This window comes from Candoia aspera, chromosome 14 (genome assembly GCF_035149785.1).
Source record: "Candoia aspera isolate rCanAsp1 chromosome 14, rCanAsp1.hap2, whole genome shotgun sequence".
NCBI classification, from domain to species: domain Eukaryota; kingdom Metazoa; phylum Chordata; class Lepidosauria; order Squamata; family Boidae; genus Candoia; species Candoia aspera.
The window spans coordinates 9,865,990-9,887,769 of NC_086166.1; the positions used below are offsets into that span (position 1 = coordinate 9,865,990).

The 21,780-nt window shown below is 43.6% G+C and overlaps 1 protein-coding gene across 1 annotated transcript in view; it reads right to left on the minus strand.

The window, feature by feature from the left end:
- Positions 1-2,719: 2,719 nt before the first annotated feature.
- NTN3 (netrin 3) overlaps positions 2,720-21,780 on the minus strand; it is a 108,236-nt gene continuing 89,175 nt past the window's right edge. Inside the window, exons 6-7 of the mRNA XM_063314641.1 lie at positions 7,229-7,303; positions 2,720-3,513 (exon numbers count right to left, since the gene is read on the minus strand). Of these exons, the coding sequence (XP_063170711.1) occupies positions 3,185-3,513; positions 7,229-7,303 (404 nt within the window). The 3' untranslated portion in view covers positions 2,720-3,184. The remainder of the gene's footprint in view (positions 3,514-7,228; positions 7,304-21,780) is intronic.

Consider the following 21,780-nt stretch of genomic DNA (forward strand, 5'->3'; position numbering starts at 1 on the left):
ATCAGCCCCCATCAAAATGTGAAGGAATGAAGTAACCTGTATTAATAGTGGTCAACTGGAAATCCCAGCCAACAGAAGTTACCTTCAGGTGCTAATCCAACAGGATGAATTTTCAGCAAAATAAAACATCCACAAAAGAGTCTGGTCACACTAGGAAGATTTACAGATTTATTGTGGCATTGTTTGTGGACTCAAGTTTTTTTTTATTGGATGGCAAATGCAGATACCCACAGTGGGATGTAGAGGAGGAGGAGGAGGAGGGGGGGGGAAGAAGAAGAAGAAGAAGAAGAAAAGCAATGGAGGCCCATGGCTGAAATGCAAGTTATGATTTAGCTTGTATTGGATCACATGCTGATTTAATCATAATTTAGACTGGAGACACTAGAATCAAAACAACTTCAGTTAGCTGTGGCTCACAAGTTCCATCAATTGCTATGAGTCTCTTCCAAGTATAGGCAAAATCCAGATCAACCCAATAGCTCCACAGTTAAAAATTTTGATTTGGGAGAGACCTGAAGAAAAGGTCCCCCTCCCAAACTGCTATCACATTCAGAAAGAGCATTTTAGCTGTTGGGGAGGGGGGTAAAAGAAGGCCTCAACCAGGAAACTTACATATTTTATATAAACACAAAACCCCACAGCTCGTCTCAGGATAATGGTACATACTGAATGGAATGTGAATTGCTGGGGTGAACTGGAGTGACACATGAAGAGAAGCACCACCACTGTAAAACAGGTGGTAGGGTGTAATATGATGATTTGGAAGACCATGAAGTTTCAGCATGCAAGTTCCTGCACCCAATATAGGGCTTTAAGGAATGTACACCAGGGTTGCAACCTTCCCCCTTGCTCAAATATTGCCTGCAATGAATTGGACCCTACATTTTTTTAAAAAAAATATTTAAATAAAAATGGCAAATGCCTTTGTGCATAATCTATAAAGAAACAAATGATGTTTTCTTCAGGATAGTTTTTATCATGTGCAAATTTATGCATACTTCAAGGTTCATGCAATGGAAGCTTGAATAGAGCATGATTTCTTGGATCTGTCTATTTAAATATTGTCTCAGCCCCCCAAAAAAGCTATTTTGAGGAATATTCTTGACTGATATTTTGGGATGGCAGTTAAGACCACCCTTCTCCTCACCCCCCCCGTGTCATGGTATAAGGTTATATGGAGTGGAACTACAAAACCTGGCCCTTAGTCCTGCACATGAGTCCTGAAAACTGAAATATGGCCCCAGAAATGTGGAATCCATGGGGGCAAGTGTCAAAAAATGTTGGAATAGCAGTTGAAACTGTGGGATGGCAACCACACCCCTTCTGTATGTTCACTGCATGCACAGTGCATGTGAAACAGGAGCAAGGCTTTGACTGTGCAGCTGTGATTGCCATTGTGACTTTTTTGAGGCCCCCACAAAAGACATCTGTATCCTAGATGTTGTATCCTGTAAGTTATCACCAACCAAATTGTAGTATTGAATAAAACAAAAGGGTAAAATGTTGAAATAAATAACTAGGGAAGAATCATATTCATTATATTTAATGAATGTCCACTACATGTCAATTAAACCACGTTTAGTTTTGGCTGGGGTCTGCTCACTTTGAGAGCTCCACCTCACCCAGCTTCACCATTCCAGAGTCCATTATGGCTCTCAGCTCAGAAAAAGTGTTACTTCCTTGGTTTAGCTCAGTGTTTCTCAAACAGTGAGGAACACCTTCTTCGGAAACAGCACAAAGGTTGTTTTATGTAGTCCAAAGATTTCAGGAGTCATTTTGCAGAAGGGAGGGAGGGAGGGAGGAGGATCTGGAGAACATAATACAAAACCAAGTTGAATCCAGGCTAGTTAACCAGAGCTGGGCTTCAGACATCTAGATAACCTTTTGGTGGGAGGAACAAGACCATGGAAATCTTAACCATCTAATGGTGATCTCAGCTTTTGCAGCCCAGCTTAGTAGCCCTGGCCTAGCATGGTGTGTGAACCAAACTCTCAACCTGAAACCCTGTCTAGTGGAGGTTGGGAGGATATAGCTCATGCTGGCTGGGGAATTCTGGGAGTTGAAGTCCACCCATCTTAAAGTTGCCAAGCGTGAGAAACACTGAGATCATGGGGGAAGTTCAATAGCTAGCAAGCTAAGACGACAGGAATTCTGGGATTGCCTCTTTGGCTTTTCGCGAACCAAAGAAGGCAGTCAACCTTTCCCCAGAAACTGTCGGAGAACTTCTATTTCAGGAAACATGCTGGGATGCATTTGTCAGCGGATTTGCCCTGTCCTCTGCCCACCCCCACTCCCCAGAAGAGACAGTCAACAGTCATGCTTCACATAGTATCACAGAGCTGAGCTGCTGGTGCCACTACAGATCTGTTTAAGATGCCCTACGGTTCTTCCTTGTGTTGATGGGTAATGGGTATGGGCGTCTGTGAGGGCTGTCCCCAACCAAGGCTTGCCAGATAGTCTTCTTACCAGCATGCCATGTTCTACCCGCTGCAGCCTGGTGCCAAACAAATTCGTTTAGAATTAACGAGTATTGAGGCTGAGGCTTTGTTTGGAGAACTAGAGCTGAACTGAGTTCCTGGCCCTGCCAGGCAGAATCCAGCCCTGGTTAGCCTAAGCATCCTTCATTTTAGAGCATAATTTAGGGCAAGAGGGCAGAGGGCAGCCATGTTACCTTGTCTAGGTCAACCACAGAGCTGTCCACAGATTTCTACTGACAGTTCTCCCACCAGGGCTTGAATATGGTTACATCCCTGGAATTTGGAAGACTCAGAGAGATGGGTTAAATATATATGTATATTTTTAATAAGGAGGAGGGAGTCATGCTGGACCAGAGATGATCTGAGCTGTCTTCTTCCATATTCCTTATTAATGAACTGGCCCCAGAAGAGCTTTCCTTCACTTTGCTCCTTGTTAAAGGCTTGTCCTTACCATGTTATTCTTAATAAACATTAAAATAAAAAAACAAAACAACACGGCGCTCATAGACACATCCCTCTCACCCCCCACCTCCACCCCCCAAAAAGAACCTTTGTCAAAATATACACTATACAGAGGTGAATTCACCCATTCATATGTTATATATATGTACAGAGTCTTTAGGAACAGTCTGTTGAGTGGAGTGCACAGGCAACCAATGGGTACGAGAGGAATGAGGTGTGCGTTAACAGACACAAGGTTGAACCAATCACGGTTTCAAACACTTCCCCCTTTTCTCCCGCCTCTGCAGTTTCCTGAGGCGCCGAGTCCAGGCGTCCCGCCACTGGATCACCAAGCTGTTCTTGTCGGCCATTAGTCCCGGCCGGTCACTGGGGTTTTCACTGATTCCCATAACTAAGTACTTCTTGCTGATTTGGATCTTGGGGCATTTGCAAGCCAAGTCTTTCATGTGGATCCACAAGAGGTTATCGCCCCGTTTCACCCGCTCGTCCCGACACTTGTAGACCGAGAGGATGTTGACGGTGAATTTGGCCCAGTTGGCCACCGTCTCCATGTCTAGGACGTTGACTTGGACCACTGAAGAGCGGAAGAGAAGAGAAGAAAGGGTGAGGACACGGCAACCAGGGATGGAGAGAACATGCCAGCTTAATGCTCAGACTCTTCCTCAGCCAAAGATTTATAAGCACGTGCGACTTCTACGAAGGACAAACAGGCCAGACTTCATGCAGAAGAATTAATGGACACAAGCGTGACATCAGGATTCAAAACAAGGACAAAGTCACATCAGAGCATTTCAACTTCCTGGGACACTTCATTATAGATCTCAAAGTAGCTGTTGACCAGCACAATTGAGCAAGAGACTGCTAAATGTACACACATCAAAAGGCTTCAGGTGATCTTAGAAGGTCTCAATAAAAATGATGTGTTTTTAACACGTTACAGGTATTCATCAATACATTGGGACTTGCAATCTCTCTCACAAGTAATCTACATCTGCATAACAAACCTATCTTCCCCTCCACCTCATCTCAGTTTAAATCCTACACCAGTTTAGCCACTCCTGGTGTCCAGTGAAGTGAGCTGTGGCTTTTTAATAAAATTTGTTAGTTGGAAAAGGTGCTACCAGACTCCTCCTGATTTTGGGCTACAACAGACTAACACAGCCAGGGGTTTATGCAGGGTATGGTCAAACAAGCCTAGATGGTGGCCACGATGGTGTGGCTGGAGCTCTGCCTGTGTTGCCATCTTGACTTGCTTGAGCATACCCCGCAGACCCTCCTGAATGCAGCTGTCCTACAAAGCCTTATCTGAAAATACGTTTGAAGATAAGTGAAAGAATGGCTTCTCTTCCAGGTAGGCAGACAAACAGCAGATGAGTGAGAGATTTTGTAGTCATGTGCTGTACATAGATGTCACATGGTATAATGGGCAGAAGGAATAACCTTGAACAGGAGGAAGAGCCACAACTAAGACAAAAGAATAATGAAGAAATATTTCTGATAAAAGAAATCTGAGTCTGGGCCAGAACTGTAACCTGAGTAAGCATCTCAGGCAAGATGCTCCCTGGTTCTCACAAAGATAAAGAGAGAGGGGCGGGGGGGAAAGTGCATTCAGACTTGCAAGATTGTTAGTATATGCTTATAATGAAAGTAGCATCAGCATGCATGACTGTTAGCCCTTGAAGGTAGTCCAGACAAGAAGCACAGCTATGAGTACTATCTTTATTGTAAGGTTACAGTAACAGAATCTTGCAAGAGAAGAGAAGAGAAGAGAAGAGAAGAGGAGAATAGAATAGAATAGAATAGAATAGAATAGAGAATAGAATAGAATAGAATAGAATAGAGAATAGAATAGAATAGAATAGAGAATTAGAATAGAATAGAATAGAATAGAATACTTTATTGACCAAGTATGATTAGACATACAAGGAATTTGACTTTGGTGCAAAAGCTCTCAATATATTTATATAACATCAGAAAATAAATAATAATAAAATAGTAATGTTATTTACTAAAACTATACAATCAAGAAAAAGAAAAGAATTGAAGGAAAATAATACTATGGCTATTAGCTAACACACACTCATATTCAAAGGGAGAATTAAGGGACAATATACGGCATCTGTTGTCTAACACAGGTTCACATTTAACAGAGCATTACCGGTCACATCTTAGCAGTCATGTCTTACCATACATTATCAGTCATTATATCATGCTACATTAATTAGGTGTTCAATAGAGCAATGGCACGAGGGAAAAAACTGTTTCTATGTCTAGATGTTTTGATGGACTCCGTAGCACCGTCCTGATGGTAGAAGTTGAAACAGTTTATGTCCAGGATGTGAAGGGTCTGCAGGTATCTTCTCCACCCCCCTTTTGACCCTCACAGTATACAGGTCTTCTATAGAAGGCAGGCAGATTGCAATAATTCTTTCTGCAGACTTAACTATCCGTTGAAGTCTATATCTGTCCTGCTTGGTTACAGAACCAAACCAGACAGTTATAGAAGAAAAGATAACAGACTCAATATGAAAGTCTTTCTCCCCTCCTTTCCTTTTACTCTCCAGAAACCTAGGGAGGATCCCTGCTGAAATGCTTTCTCTCCTTCTGCGGGCTGAGATATCTTTTGCATGATGGCCGTCTAGTCTGCGGCTCTTCCTCCTGTCTCCCAAGGTCATTCCCACATGCCATTACAATGATTTTGGTTTCCTACTCTGGTTTACTTTGAAGGGCTGACCCATGGCTGGTTTCGCACCGCATACTTAAAGGAGTTCTTCTCCAGAAGAATTCTGGGAAGGCATCTATCCTCTCATAATTGAGGTGAGCATTTGAAATTGGCGAGTTTTGTGTCCCCGGGCAAAGGAATACAAAGCTCACCAACTTCTTGAGATGTTAGATTGAGTTTCCCTTTCTCCCTCTCAGTCTCTCTCAAACTCTCAACCCGAGGCCAATTTAAAGCTATCTTTGTCTCTCTTTTTTCAGTAATGGATTTTATACGTTTGCTTTATCCCACCGCCTCCCTCAAAGAACCTGGGATATGGGAAATATCAGCCAAAGGAATGTTTCAACGAAATGAATGAATGATATCTGATTGCAATTATCTCCAGGGATAATTGTGCCTCCGCAGAAGAGTTTTCCCCTACTTTCAGCTCCACAGCTACCACCCGGTCTCCTAGCGCTTGCGTGAGTATTTCAAATTCCCGTTCCCTTTCTACCTTACCCAAACATCTTTTCTCTTGGAACCAGAGAGTTCCTGTGGAAGATCAATCAAAACCTCGGCCTTTTTAGCAATTCTCCCTTTTGCTCAAGAGAGCAACTATGCTTATGTCTGGGTGATTAACAACCCACAGGCGGGACGCCCTGCGCCCAACCCTGCAGACCTCCCATCCTATTCAGGACCCCTCCCTCCACCCCACACACCTTGCAAAATAGAGGAAAATGTGCTTTTTAACATATTTGGCAGACAGAGAGGCTCTGGGTGGAGAAAGGGCACACAATGTTTTTGGAGATTTGAGAAGGATTTCCCCCCCTTTTTTGGTTCATTTCAAACTGGGGAAAAGAGGCAAGATGGACGGACACGGAGCTGGGCTGTTTTGGGGACAGGCAGCACAAGAAACATGAGAGTAGTGGGGAAATTGAATTTAGATTTAATTGAGACAGTCCTGAGTAATATTGATCTCCCTACTCTGTTCCTTCTTCTCTTGTCTAGAATTTGCTCAGTAGGAACTGAAAAGGACTAAGAGCAGATTTCCTAAGGGGCTTAACAAAAGTGCCTTAGAGCATATGTAGAGTGTCTTTCTTTTCTAATCAAGGCGACTATAATTAGCATAGTCCCTTGGGGTAAGGGATAAGATTTTAGATTGGAAGTACAGGTAGTCTGCACTTAACAACCATTCGTTTAGCGATGGTTTGGAGTTATGACAGCACTAAAACCCGACTTGTGACTGGTCCTCACACTTACGACCGTCACAGTGTCCCGGCGGTCACGTTATCGTGATTTGGGCACTTGGCAACTGCTTTGCATTTACAACTATTGCAGCATCCCACGGCCACATGATTGCCATTTGCTACCTTCCCAGCTGGCTTCCAGCAAGCAAAATCAATGAGGAACTGTGTGATTCACTTAACGACCACATGGTTTGCTTAACAACCATGTGATGCACTTAATGACTGCCACAAAAATGGTCATGAAATTGGGTTAGACCTGCTTAATGACCGCATTGCTTAGCAACTGAAATTCTGGTCCCAATTGACCCAAAGATCTGGGTTCCTGTAAAGAGAACACTTCTTACCGTAATCTTTCTTGCAGTACTTCTTCATGTTGATTTTGTAATTGCCCTTGGCTGGCTTGCAGTAGGAGTCACAGTCTATGGGAAGAGGTGGGGAGAAGAAGGCAGGACATTAGAACGACAACTAGAAAGGCAGAAAAGAGGTTGCAACACACCATTACCAACAACTTTGCAGAGGAGGAGGGAAGGAGGCCTGCATGAGTCCAGACTTGTGCCAGATGAATTCAGGCGTTGGAACCAGCTGTTTGCAGGAGACGATCAACAAGTAAAAGAGGGAGAACTAACCCTTCCATCTCTCTTCCCCCTTGCCCCCAACTGTCCCCAAGACCACAAGGGAGTCTGGTTGGGTGTGTGTTAGGAGAGCAGATTTTGGAAAAGAGAATTGGGCACCTCCTTCCTGGGGCCCATCAGCTCCTCCTCCCTTATTCCCAGTCATTTCAGCACCCAAGAAGCTAGAATTGTGTGCATCAAGGCATCAACAGGTACAACCTTCTTCCAGTTAGGCCTGAGGCCAGGAAGCATGAAATAAACAAGGAAATCACTGGTTTGATTGAGGCAGGATGGACAGGCATGATATCCTGAAGGGAATACAATCTCCAAGGGTCTTTTGTCCTATGTTCCTGTCCCCCCCATTCTTCTCCAATCTCTAATCAATCCATTCCATAGCTAGGTCTGTGCAACACAACCAAGTCACTTCAGCACCTAACATTCACCCAACATGCTGGGTTTACTTGGCTTTAACCTTGGTTAGGTTTTTGTGGCTTATTGTGTTGTGCAAAATCCATCCATCTGCAGAGTTTGTGAGACAGGGTATTGCCCACGTTCAGAAAAATGGGCTAATTTATGTTCAGCGTGTTGTGGGAAAACAGCCTCTCTCTTTCTGTCCATTTGGTCTTTCCCTCAAGCCTAAATGAGACATCTTTTCTTTTTCTTTCCTGGAAAGTTACAAAAAAGTTTGGCTGCAGCCAGGCCTGGCACTGGACTTCCTCCAAAAAGAGAAGGAAAAGGAGGGAGTAAGACAGGGGACAGACATCTGCTGATTCTTTAAAAGGACTTTTGGGACACTGAACCAAAGTTCATCAAGCTACGGAACCCTGGATCTGTGCCCGACAGTCCAGGGGCACCCCCTTGGCATGGCTTTAGCCCGAAAGCTGCTGGGAAAACAGACTTGAATAACATGTCCCCACATCTGGGCCACAACAACTCAAATGGAATCATTGCTTCCACTGCCAGGAAGGGGATTCTGATATAGGGAGTCCTTGTTCAATGACCACAATTTGGACTGGCAACTTGGTTAAGTGAAGTGGTCACTAAGTAGAATTGTGACTGTGCTTATGATCTTACTTCAGCTTTCCTTTGCTTTACAGACCTACAAAGGTCATAAATGCGAGGACTGGTCGCAAAGTTACTCTTTCATCACGGTTGTAGCTGCGAATGGTCGCTAAACGAGGCAGTTGCTAAATGAGGACTACCTGTATAGTCAAGCCCTCTCACCTGACTTTAAACAGTTGATTGGGCTCTGGATCCAAGATGGCTCCTTCTTTACCCTCCTTCCATCAGGAGCAAAAACAGCCATGAAAAGAGAGGCATTTTCTCCTTTCATATTTTGGTCCCTGTCATCTTGGTTTGTACATCTCAGTTGCACAATACAGAGCAGTGTTTCTGAACCTTGGGAGCTTGAAGATGTGTGGACTTCAGCTCCCAGAATTCTGGGAGTTGAAGTCCACACATCTTCAAGCTGCCAAGGTTGAGAAACACTGCTCCAGAGATTACCCTTTGGCTGGGCCTTTCCTCCCTGCCAACCACAAAGTCATCCTTCTCCAGTTTTTCTGTTTTTTCCCCCTCCCTCTCCCTGCCTTTTGTTTATAACTAGCCAGAGGCATCTGGGGAAAGAGGGCTTGAAATGCAGGCAGAAAACACACACACACACACAACCCTCTTCAGCACAGCCACCTCGAAAGAGGAGAAAGGAAAGAATCCCAAAAAGAAAAGTGAACCCAGCCAGGATTTGGCTGTTTTTCTCCTTTCCACCCTGCTTCCCTTTCTAATATGGCTTTTGAGGTCCTTGTGCCAAATTAGTTCCTGCCCAAACGACTCAGCGTGGCAGTAACTCGGTCCGAAAGGGGAGTGCAGAATGCAAAAGAGCATCGCTTTGTCCTTTCTGCCCCCATCAAGCCTCCAATGACTTGGCCAAGTTGGCCTTCACATTGTTGGTCGCCCCCATTCCCGTTTGATGCGGTTAAGACCCTGAGCCAAACTCTGGCAGCCTTTATGTGGCTGGATCCCTCTTCTCTAACTCCTCCTTTTCATAAATCAACATACGCTGGAACCAGTCAAAAATCCGAGTCCCCGTCCAGCCATTACGGTGCTTGGAGTTTCGAACAACCTGACTGATGGCGAAGAGAGGCAAACAACAAAGGCGAAATGTAGCCTCTAGGACAGTGTTGCTCAACCTTGGCAACTTTATGATGCGTGGACTTCAACTGGCTGGCTAGGGAATTCTGGGAGTTGAAGTCCACGCATCTTAAAGTTGCCAAGGTTGAGCAACACTGCTCTAAGGTCTCAAATTCTGTGGTTGCTCTTGTATGACACACTTAATAAATTAGGGGCTGTACACATGCCACACTCACACATGCCACATTTAGTTAGTTGGGCCCTTTTGGGGTGGGGGAGAAGGAGTACTCCAGTGTATTGTACTCAGTGAATAGGATGCAATGTCTTGGGTGACCCCAGATAATGAGTTAAGTCATTAACCAAGTTAATGGGTTATGTAGAGTCAGCTTGGGCATAGAATTTGGGGGGAAAACCCCTTGCATGAAATGAAATGCAATGAAATAACGTTTATTCGGTCAATACCCAGCAAGATTTGAAAAAAAAGCAACACAAAAGTAAAATCAAACGGGTGAGATAAAATACTAGCGTAACAAGGACTCTCTGTAACCAAAATGTAACATATGCTACTTTTTTGGTATGTCATGCATGATCATCTGTCCAATTTTACACTGCAGGGTGTCCTATTTTGAGATGCCTTCTCTTTAAAGAGTTGTCCAACAGGGATGTCTGCAGGGTGTGGTCAAGAAAATCAAGACGGCAGCCATGATTGTGCAAAGTCCCACCCATTTTTGGGTGTGAGATTTGATTGCACAATCATGGCTTCCATCTTGATTTTCTTGACCCCATTCTACAGACACCCCTGATGTCCAAGCAGACCCCAAAAAGGCTGAAATTCAGGTTGCCTTGACGTTACCCCCAAATTAGCAGGGGTTGGTATAGTACTATAGACTAGTCACCAGGGCATATCCTCCTGCAATGGCATGTGGGAATGACCTTGGGAGACAGGAGGAACAGCCGCAGAGTGGACAACTGGTACATAAAAGATATCTCAGCCCACTGAAGGACAGGAGGCATGGGAAGTGTCTCAGAAGGGACCCTTCTTAGTTTTCTGGAGTGTATAAGGAGAGGAGGGGAGAAAGATTTTCAGGCTTGCAAGATTCTATTAATATAATACAGACAGAGCTAGTATTCATGGTTATGCTTCTTCTATGGACTACCTCGAAAGGCTAGTACCTCCTCTCCAGTCTTGCGACGTGTTGTATTTCTACTGCCTATTTTTTAGTCTGCCTTGGCATTTCCAGGTTGCCCTTAGAGATCCCAATGAGTCCCTGCAAATACTGCACAGACCAGGTTTTCTCCTCTCCTCTTTTTGGAGGAGTCAAAAGTTTCCACCCAGCCGGGGGAAAAGAGGCACTGTTGTGGCGTGCTAAAGAGAAAGGGAAGAGGGGAGGCAGAAAAGGCAGGCAAGCAGCTGTCATGCCAAATGGGCACTTTGCAAGCAAAAAAGAACCGTGCTATGCGGAGGCCCATTTCATTGCAGCCCTTGCTGAAAAGGCACCTCTCCGTCTCCGCTACGACGTCATTGACAAATGAGCTGACACGCATTTGCGGCAGCCTTCTGCCCTAGACTGGCTGGCAGGACTCATGCTGAATAAATAAAGCCTAATGGATATTGTAAGGGGAGCTGGGTACCCGGCGAAGACGAGGTTCTGTTCTGTTGAGTCTCTGTTTGCCAAGACTGTTGCTTTTCTTTTTCTTTTGCAAAGAGTGGATGACTATATTTGGAGCTCCTGAGTTGCTTGCTTAGTCTAACTTCGCAGGCCGAGAGAAGGGGAGGAAGACGTGCCAAGACACCCAGAAAGAGAAACCATTTCTCATGGGTTTTACTTCTCTTGAGTCAGAAGCAACAAAAGGTGTTGGCGCCAGCAGACAGCTTTGGGAGATGGGAGTTCTCATCTTCATTCTCTTCTATCTGGCTCCCCAGTGTTTTAATAGCAGCCACGCCCCCTAAAATATCTTCAGGGTCTTTGCCAGTTGAGTTTGCCCTCTACACACTCAATAGGGAGGATTACTGAAGCTTTAACTTTTCATATTCTGGTTCAGGGCTTCCTCGATTCCTGATTTAACTCCCCAGTACTTGCTTGGGTTTCTTCATCTCATTTTTAAGAATGCCAAAGCTCAGTTTGAACAGGGAAGAAAGAAGCAAGGAAGGCTAAGTTATAGCCAGAGATGAGGCAGAAGCTAGGGATCAAGAGGTTGAGTTGGGTTTCCTTCCTTTGATCCAGTAAATTCCTGTCATTGCAGCTAACACTGTCTGGGGGTGATGGGTGCTGTAGTATATCATATCTGGAGGACTTCTGGTGGCATGGGAATCAATTTGAGAATTAGAGTTGAGGACCATGTGGCTTTCACACGAAACCCAGATCATCTTATTGCTCCAGATGGACCTCTGCCCAAGTCAGCCCTTTTAAACTCTTCCTATCAAGGAGAACCCTAGGGTCACTTTTGATGGACTTAGCCAGGCCAGAACATGGAAAGAACTTAATGGTCAGGAAGATGTCCTACTGATAGAGCTCATCTTTTACTTGAAGACTGGGCTGGGTCAGCCATTCTGGTACCTGGACAAAATGTACCTGCCTTCAGTTCCACATACAGCCAGTGAAGTTATGACACCCATTCTGGTCTGCCCTCCAGCTGGAGAGAAAGTCTGCAAAAATCATTGGAAAGCCGTCATAGCTATCCTAGGATTAGTGGATCCTGACCATCCCTTCCGCTTAATCGGCTCATCCCTTGAACCATTTCCCCACTTGTTTTGTTTCACAGCTTGTGCTAAAGTGCCCCCTCAAATTTAATGTGAGCAAAGAAAATGGGGCTCACGCTGCCACCCAGTTTAGGCCAAGGGTTGGCAATGTGGTTGGCTATCCGAATGGTCAACGGCAAGGGAAAGTGGGCATTGTAGTCCCAAACTGTGGGAAAGTGACTCCCCCATGTACGGGGGAGGAATCAGTATTATGATCTGATCATTTCCCAGTGAAATAACTTTGACATCTCTTTGGGGGTTTTCCAGATTTGCAAAGTAGCCATTCTAAAAAAAAAAAAATCTTCAAGCCAGACAGAGAGATGGTCTGAAGAGAGCAGGAGAGGAATTTGGGAAAATTAGGCCCTGGTTGTTGGAATGATTCTTTTAAAAATGAAAAATGGCCTAAAGAAATTGCCATGATCCCAGTTGCCAGAAAACTTTATAGCCATTAATCAACATCTATGTTTGTATAATTATTTTTTTCTAAGTGTCACAAGATGTAAACTCATCTGTTCAGCTATGGTCTTAGTGTGTGTATATGTAGGGGTGAAGATTTAGGCAATTGCTGCTAATGGGTTTCAGTGGAAAAAACGTTCTTTATAAGGAATGGAAATTATTACAAAGATTCTTTAGGAAAACTATAAAGTCCATCTCCCCAAAAGTCTATACCACTCCTTTTCTCCCCCCAATCCAGTACTCTGCATTGCTTTCTCATTCTGGTCCTCCCATCTACAGCGAGTTTCTTCCCAGCAGAAAGCAAAAAGAAGGAATGGGGGGATGGTGATTGCCCTCCCCCAAGCATGGGGTCTGTTAAAACAAAACCACAAATAACCAATATTGTGTGGATCAGGATGGAGGGAGCTATCTTCACCTGCTATAGGAGAAGTGGAAGGTCAGCTCAAGTCATCCATCCCAGGATTCAGCTCTTACACCTGATCCCAGAGCTTGTTCCTGGTGCCTTTAAACTTTAAACCTTGACATTATGACAGTTTCACACATTATGCTAACCCAGGTTTGCTTTAAAAATAGTTAGTTGACTAAGCTGCAATTGGTTGAGGTCACACAACCTGCTAATCAGTCCAATCAATCTTGCCTTTTTGTACCTGTTCAGAAAAAAAGGAGAATCCGGATATGGCTGGTAGCACTGGTTGGCCAAAGGAACGACTCATACATGGACATGTCTTGCTCAACGCAGCAAGTGCCAGCCCTGTACTCTAAACCACAATATGACTCTAAATCATATCATGGTTTACAAATCACAATGGCTTACAACCACACTAGGCCCAGAGTTAAGCAAACCACAGTAAGGTTTTGTGTGGGTGATTGACTTGAAGGCACACACACACACAATCTTAACTCCTGGCAATTACATGAACAAGTCCCTGTAGTTTTTTGGCAACGTTTTCAGAAGTGGTTTGCCCTTACCTTCTTCTTCTACCCTAAGATGGCCACAAAGCTCAAGAGCATTGCATCATAAAGAAGGGTGAACTGCCCTGTTTTGTCTCCCAGTAGCTCCATCACTACCCACCCCATGACTATACTTACTGTTCAAAAGCCAGCAATGATATCTTGATCCTTTTAAGGAAACCTTTTATAGTCTGTTTACTAGACCTGACAATAGTTTTCAGATCTGTTGAGTTGTTGCTTTTATCTTGTCGCTGGTAGCTGTTTTACTGCTCTGTTTATTAGTGTGGTATATATTTTATCTTACTGGATTGTAATAGGCTTCTGGCTGGGAACCAGGGTATAAATACAAAAGATTTGCACAGGAGACCTATTTTGAGTAAGTGTTGCTTTCTACTTGTACACGGGTGGGCTCCCTCTAAACGAATGGTTCTTTTCCAACCCATAATGGCCCTCTTTTTTTTTGCAGACAATTTTGCCCCTGTTCGAATTAGGCAGAAAATAGCAAAGAAAACAGCACAGATGGACCTCTTAGTGATATGACTCCTGGGCCATTGCATGCAGAGAATGTCCTCTAAGTGCCCATCACCAAGTTTAGGCATCAAGCATCAAATGCTTGCAAACACATCAGGCAAGGGTGCCAATCTGCTGAGTAATGAATATGGAGTTTTCAAATATGTAAAGCAGGGGCATCTGCAGGAGAAGGGTCAAAAAAGTCAAGGTGGCTACGCTGATCACACAGTCAAGACCATCATTTTGGCTATCCCTGAAGAGGCCTATGGCCCTATCAACAGATAGGGTTGCTGTGTTTTTTGGGATATTAGAAATATCCTAATATTAGGATATTTCCTGGGTTGTGGCATTAGCTGGAGAGACTGAAAGGCCATTCAATTATTTTTTTTTTTAATCACAAGCTCCATTTCCTAGCAAAGGGTGGATGGATGGATGGATGGAAGGATGGAAGGGAGAAGGGAACCCATAAAGATTTTATTAAAAATATACTTATGAAAAACAGGAAATGGTCTGTGGAATTGGTAACTTAAGGAGCATTTTTTTTTTAGTTTCCATTTCTTAGAAGTACTCATTCCAGGTTTCACAATGATTTTGATTCCACATTTCCATAAACAGAGAAAAACAGGGAAACAGCCATGAAGGTTCATCTGATGTGGCTGAAGGTTGAGGTTCTTAATAGTTTTCCACACATTTTTTTTATTTAAATGGAAAGGCAGTCTTAGCTTGGCCTTCTCATCTGATACCCAGGCATTATATGGAACTGCCTTAATTTAGGATAACTTGGGTTGGACTCAGTCTTAGTAAGCTTCTAGTTTAAGGATTTTTTTCAGGGCAGCTGTTCAGGATAACTGAAAAAGAGGAAGATTTTGCTACCTGATCAACCAGCAAGAGCTGACATCCATTCCTAACAGTTGTGTTAGGAATGATTAATGTAGAGAGAAAGGCAAGACTGCACCCATTAATAAAGATGAATTTTGCAGTTCATATTTATTTAGTTCTTGATCAACTAACAGACTGATAAAAATGAGGAAAAAATCAATACAGAAATCAGTAAGTTAATAAAAGCCTACATGGACAAAGCTCTGGACTGCACTTAAACACTTTGAAGGGGCAATGATGCTAATGGTTTAGATTTCCCCTGAGTTTTGGGGGAGGGTCTCTTTAATGTGAAGTTGCCTGAATTGGAAATAATTTTTTAAGTAAACCTTGATCTCCCAGGGAACCCCTGATGACCTCTTGCGGAAACTGAGGGTGCCACAGAACCCCGGTTGAGAAACCTTGGTTTAGATGATCACCAGTGGGCAACCAAGAGAGCTAATTGTACCTCTTTGTTTCCATCTAGCCATTGTCTAGATTTAACAGCCTGGACTTGATAGCCCTTTCCATCTGCTGAGCTGCTTTAAGGCAGAATGGCTGACTCACTGGTTACTAGCCTGGCAACCTACCCAGTGTCAGGTTAATTGCCTCCAAGATTTGTTTATTCTTTCTGGCAATTTCACACTGGCCACCTGTGCTCTTAGAGCGTTGCCTAAAGCAGGGCAGCAAGACTGAGAAAGGGCTGGGGGACGCATTCCCTCACTGCCTTGTATGCGTGCAGCAGATGGGACTCCCACCTTCATGATAGATGAGGCAGAGAGTATTTTTACATCCGGGTGGCAAAATGCTAACATGTGCAGAGAAGAAGAGCAGTGCAGAAGGAGAGGAAAGGAACAACAGTGAAAGAAAAGTGCCGTTCTCTGTTATGGCACCTGCCCTCTGGAACAGCACCTGCTGGCCTTTAAAAGAACATTAAAAACATTGCATTTCTCCAGGTCTTGAGTTATGGTGATGGGGGGGGGGCTTTTTCTCTATTTTTATTGTTACTCTTGGGGGAGAGAATTGGTTGTTATTCCTGCCAGATGAAGCTATCTTTTGGGTTTTATTTTGAATTTTATTGTTGGCCTATATTAAACTGCCCAGAGTTGCTGGAACTTGTGGGGGTTGTGGCTAGCCGAGTGTTTCTCAACCTTGGCAGCTTGAAGATGTGTGGACTTCAACTCCCAGAATTCCCCAGCCTGGGGAATTCTGGGAGTTGAAGTCCACACATCTTCAAGCTGCCAAGGTTGAGAATCACTGGGCTAGACATTTGATTAATAAAGAAATGGAAGAGAGTTTAGGAAACGTGTGGGTGGTTAAATCATTTAACGAGAGACAGGATGTAAAAGAGAACTTTTAACTGGGAGGCAGGGGAATTCTTTTAGCACAAATGTCTAGGCTGGCTAATGTGCACAGTGGAACATCCATCCCAAGCAACGGCTTGATAAAACTGTTAAGTGAGGCTGGACGGGCATCGGAGGAGCCACCTCTCAAGCAAGGCCACCCCTTGCCAATACCTGGGGTGTGGGTTGAGTTCCCCATCCGGGCCTGCTTTGAACTTCCAGGAGGTTGTGTGCAATAATAGGATTTGGAGGCTGGCTGCATGGAAGCCCAAAGAGCTGCCTAAATCTGACCTTGCTATAAACAGGTGCCTTCTGAAGAAGCATTGCCCATCACTGGTCTGGCCACATCCCAAGAAGGCATTAATAAGAAGCCGGGTGATTGAAGTCCTCTGGTCTGAAGAGGAGGGAAGCAGCTGCTAACAGCCCATGTTGCCTTGACAGGAGGAGCTTATTTGGGAAGGCTGCAGGGCAGAAGACTGAAAAAGAACGACACCTTTTCAAAGGATCCATTGGCAATTCATTGCTTTCCATTAAGCCTGTGACACTCCTGGCTTAAGGATTTCTTTTCAATTTCCTTTGGTGTGGTTTCTAAGCTGAATTTATTAGAGGAGGTAAAGGGTATGGTAGGCTTCTCATTCATTTGCCCTCTCCATATAAATACAGGTAGTCCTCAATGACCATTTGCTTAGTGACAGTTCAGACTTATGACGCTGATGAAAAAACTGACTTAAACTGGTGCTCACACTTATGACCGTGGCAGTGTCCCTGTGGTCACACGATCATGATTTGGGTGTTTGGCAACCAGTTTGCATTTATGACCGTTGCAGCACCCTGTGGTCATCTGATTGCCATTTTTGACCTTCCAGGCTGGCTTCTGGTAAGCAAAATCAATGGGGAACTGTGTGATTTGCTTAACAACTAAATGGTCTGCTTAATGACTGTGGTGATTCACTTAATGACTGCCACAAAAAAGGTTGTAAAATCAGATCAGATTTGCTTAATGACCGCTTTGCTTAGCAACCAAAATTACACTCCCAATTATGGTCATTAAATGAGGACAACCTGTAGGCTGTCTGAGCAAGTATATGAATAAGAGAAGCAGACTGAGGGCGTAAGAGATGGGAAGGCACAGGATGTGTACAGGAGACAGCTGAGTGAAGCTGGATATAAACAAGAAAACAGGGCAAAATTGGCATAACTGAGAGCTCCTGGCCTCGCCTTCCATTAACTCTCTTGAAATATTTTCACCAGTTCAATTTGGCACCAGCTTGCTCCACTCGTCTCTGTTTGTACAATATGAAAGAGAAAGACTGAGCAAGTTTGCACATCTGGTTTATTTCTCCTGCCTTTTCCTTTTCTTTGTTTTTTGGAAAGGAGTATTTTGTTTTAAGAGAGATGTAACTTAATTAGGTGTTACGGCTACAAGCCTTTTACTGGCGAATTCCTTTAGGACTGTTTGGGCGGGAGCAGAATTAGGGGTGCAACAGAGCATCGGGGAATGTGTGATGGGCTTGGGCACATGGCCAGCACTGGGAGAGCAAAACTGGTATAAGAGGCTGGGCATGATGGCCCACATCTCTGTAGGCAACATACGCACGTGCACATTGTGTCACATGAAACGGCAAGGAAGGTCTATGATCCCATAAGAAGCCCAACCTTCGTTCAACCAAATGTGGTAGAACCTGTATTCAGACTAGATCATCAAGTAGGTTAAATATGGCAGTAAAGTGGACCATTGGACATTACATTCTTCTTCTCCTGGAAAACTTGCAATGACTTTCCAATTAATTCCAACTTTCCTTGTAACCCCAATGACTGTGTTGGACTCTTGATGGAGCAACTATAAATTATATGACCCGTCTTGGCCTCATGGAGCAACTATAAATTATATGATCCGTCTTGGCCTCCTTGTCCAACTAGGTAGGATTGATGGCCATCATAATCACACACTTCTGCAGGGTACCCAGTTGAGGAATTCCTAAATATTTCACTGGCAAGAGGAGAAGAAAGTTTGGGAGGACTTTTTCTGTAGTGACTCCACATTCATGATAATAACCTAAGGTGCATTAAATCCCATCCTTCCAACATTCAGGAAAGCCCTAATTACTGGAATAGGACTGTTTTTGAGAAGCTTTAGCCATACTGGATGTGAAGAATTGCTAAGAAAATTATTTTGAGAAACTTGGAAAGTATTATTATTCCGGATATTAAGGATTGGATTCAAGACATCTGCAATTTATCCATTTTTAAAAAGACAATATTTTCTACTAATCAAAAAATGGTACAGTATATTTCCATTTGGCACAGATTTCATGATCTTTTACAATAATAAAGAGCCCTCTTAGAGTTGAATCTTCATATGTTGTTTAATGTTTGATATATATAAGTGACATACTTAGATTTACACTTTTCTTTCTTTCCCTTGTTTCCTTTGTTACTTATTTATTTATTTTTGTTCCCTTCGTTCTTGTTATGTCCTTTTCTTTTTTTAAACTTTTGTTTATAGCTTGTTGTTTTTGTACTTTTGGGATAACGAATTGCTTTCTTTCTGTATTTTTGTGTATTTTTTCTTCCCAAGCTTGCAATAAAATAAATAAATAAAGTTAAATAAATAAATAAAGGAAGCCCTCATGACCCTTTCCTTACTCAAGATTCCCAGTCAGCAAATTTTGCCGCTCAGCCTAAGGTCTCTGCTTGAACTAGGGCTGAACTCTTCTGCAGAGTTTTTTTTTTAAAAAAACGTTGGTTATTCCCTCATTTTTAATGCTTGTTCAGTGTTGGATTTATTCACATGCCCTCTCTTATGTACGAGAGCATGGGTGTTGTCTTAAGGGCAGGCTAGGAGCTTAAAGTAAAATCAAACGCACGATGTAAAGAAATAAAAATAAAACAAATAAAGTAAAATAAAATGAATTTTACTGGAGCCTCTCCCTCCCTTCCCCTGCTGTGAGGCAACTGGATGTCAAGGTCATTTGGGAAACATATGGAGAGGTGGGATGAGGAATAGGAGGAGAGACAAAAGCAAAGTTTGGACTGGTCTATGAGGAGGGGGGGGGAGCCTGAAAATGGGGGCATTTGCTGGAAGAGTTAGAGCACCTGAAAAATGGAACTCCTGAAACAAATGGAGCTCTGTTACTATGCCCTTCAAAGAATCCGACACACCTGCTGTGGACTTAAGCTTGAGAGATGAAATGGCTGGTTGTGTTGGGTTGGGGGAGGGAAAGGAAGGGGGAAAAGGGGAGGAGGAATGTTTTCCCAGGACCAGCATGCCATCAGGGCCACCTCAAGGTACTTCCCAAGGACAAGAGGCCCCTCTCTCTTCCGTGGATAGGAGCCAACTGTCTGGAACTAGGAACAGAACCTTCTACTCTAATGATGGACCTGGAGTGTTCGTGGCCTAGTATCTCCTCTGCTCCCCAAACTTCCCTGTTCTCCCTTGGCCCTTCGATCCACCAGGAGGACTAACTGAGAACGAGGCCAATGCTTTTCACCAAAGCCTAAATCTGAGTTAAGAGAACACGTCCTATGTTGACCTGACTTGCTCTGTCCAAACAGATCACCGTAGGGTTTATTTACTAAAGTAAATTCCATTTTTAAATGTCAGCATGTTAAGAAAGCAGTAAACCATAGAGAACAGAGCAGAATAATTGTCTGCAAAGGGAGTGAGATGCAAGCAGCTCAGGCAACGTCTCTGCCAAATTTGGTGATTCAAAACACTCGTCCTCTGACACACATGTCAACAACAAACAGCAACTGGATTTGAAGGGTTGACTAATCACGCTTGGACAACATAATTCCTGCATTTCAAGGGGCCAAAGGCAGCTGCTCATAACGTAGTTGGGGATCTGGCTAACAAGGATTCCAGTGGCATGTCTTGATTTCTTTTTTTTGGCATCATTAGAAATGACTCCTCATCTGTGCTTCTCTGGTGACTTGTTTGAGATCGTTCCTTGTTCTGAGGTGGAAGCAATGCTCACCGTGAATTGAACCTCACTCCGTTTTTAAAAATTTTCTAAATTTTCTGGCTAGGGGTCCTGGTGGCCAGCTTGAGTCTCGATCCAACAGATACTAAGGAAAGGCTCTTCCCTGCTTTTGATGGGGAATCAAGCCTGGCTCAATCAGTTCTGTTGAATTATGCTTCCCAGAATTCCAAGTCAGACCAGGACTTCTGGGAGTTGGAGTCCAACACATGGTAGATAAAGGTTGGGAAAGACTGGTATAACTTAATGCTCCCTTCCTCTGAAAATAAATTGAGATAGTGTATTTGAGCCAAAGTAGACGAATTTTGAAATTTGCTTTTGCAGCCCAGATACTTAACCAACCCCACACTAAGAACAAGAGCTGATATGCTACACACACACAGTTAAATGTTAAATATTATCTTGGAGAAAATGGAACTTTTGTCCCAAAACATACCAAAAAGGACTTTTTAAAAGGGAACATTCGTAAAAAATTAACAAAAAGCAGGCCTGTACTTTTTCTATACTTTATCTGATTATCACTTTTGGTCGAAAATAACTTTTCCTTTCTCCATTTCATCATGAGATGTACACTCTGGGTTGTTTGCCTGCACTTCCACATGGACTGTGTGGCTGGAAAAGGTCTCACGAGAGCCCTTGAGTTGCCCTGGAGATACACACAACTTGTTCAGCCAAGTTCCAACCATATTTGAATTACAAAGCTGGCCCCTGGACCAGATTTTGCCGATCAGAGTAGCAATGCTGCTACTCCCCTCTAACATCAACATCAGGGCCATAATGCTCCAGGGATTAGGAATTAAGAAACCATATATGAAATACATGTTCCTGGAGGAAGAGACACACTAGTATCAGAGACTGGATGGTTGTTCTTACGCAGCCTCCCTTTCTCTGTGATTTCTGCACTTCTATATTACAGAAGACATGGAGAACCTCAGTAGCTCAGCAAACATACCTCTCTGTTAACATGCCTTGGAGGCAGTCACAGTTACTGGCCCCTTATGGTTGCCAGGATGGAACAGAAATGTCAATGTCCTGTGCCATGGGCCACCAATGACCTCATGTGTGAAGCTAAATAAGGACACTAATAGTGCGATAACACACCATGTTTCCTTCTCTGATAGAACACTCAATGATCACCGTAAGGGCTTCTCTTCCCCTCTCCCCAGGCTCAGTTTGGGCTGTGGCCCCATCATTGTTGGGGTGATGGATACTCCACAACAGGTCCCTAAATGAGCTTTCCATATGACTACTGTAAAATTAAAGGTGATTTTGAGCTCTGTTTTACAGAGGACAGCTTTGCATCTGAAAGGTTTCAGAAGACAGTCC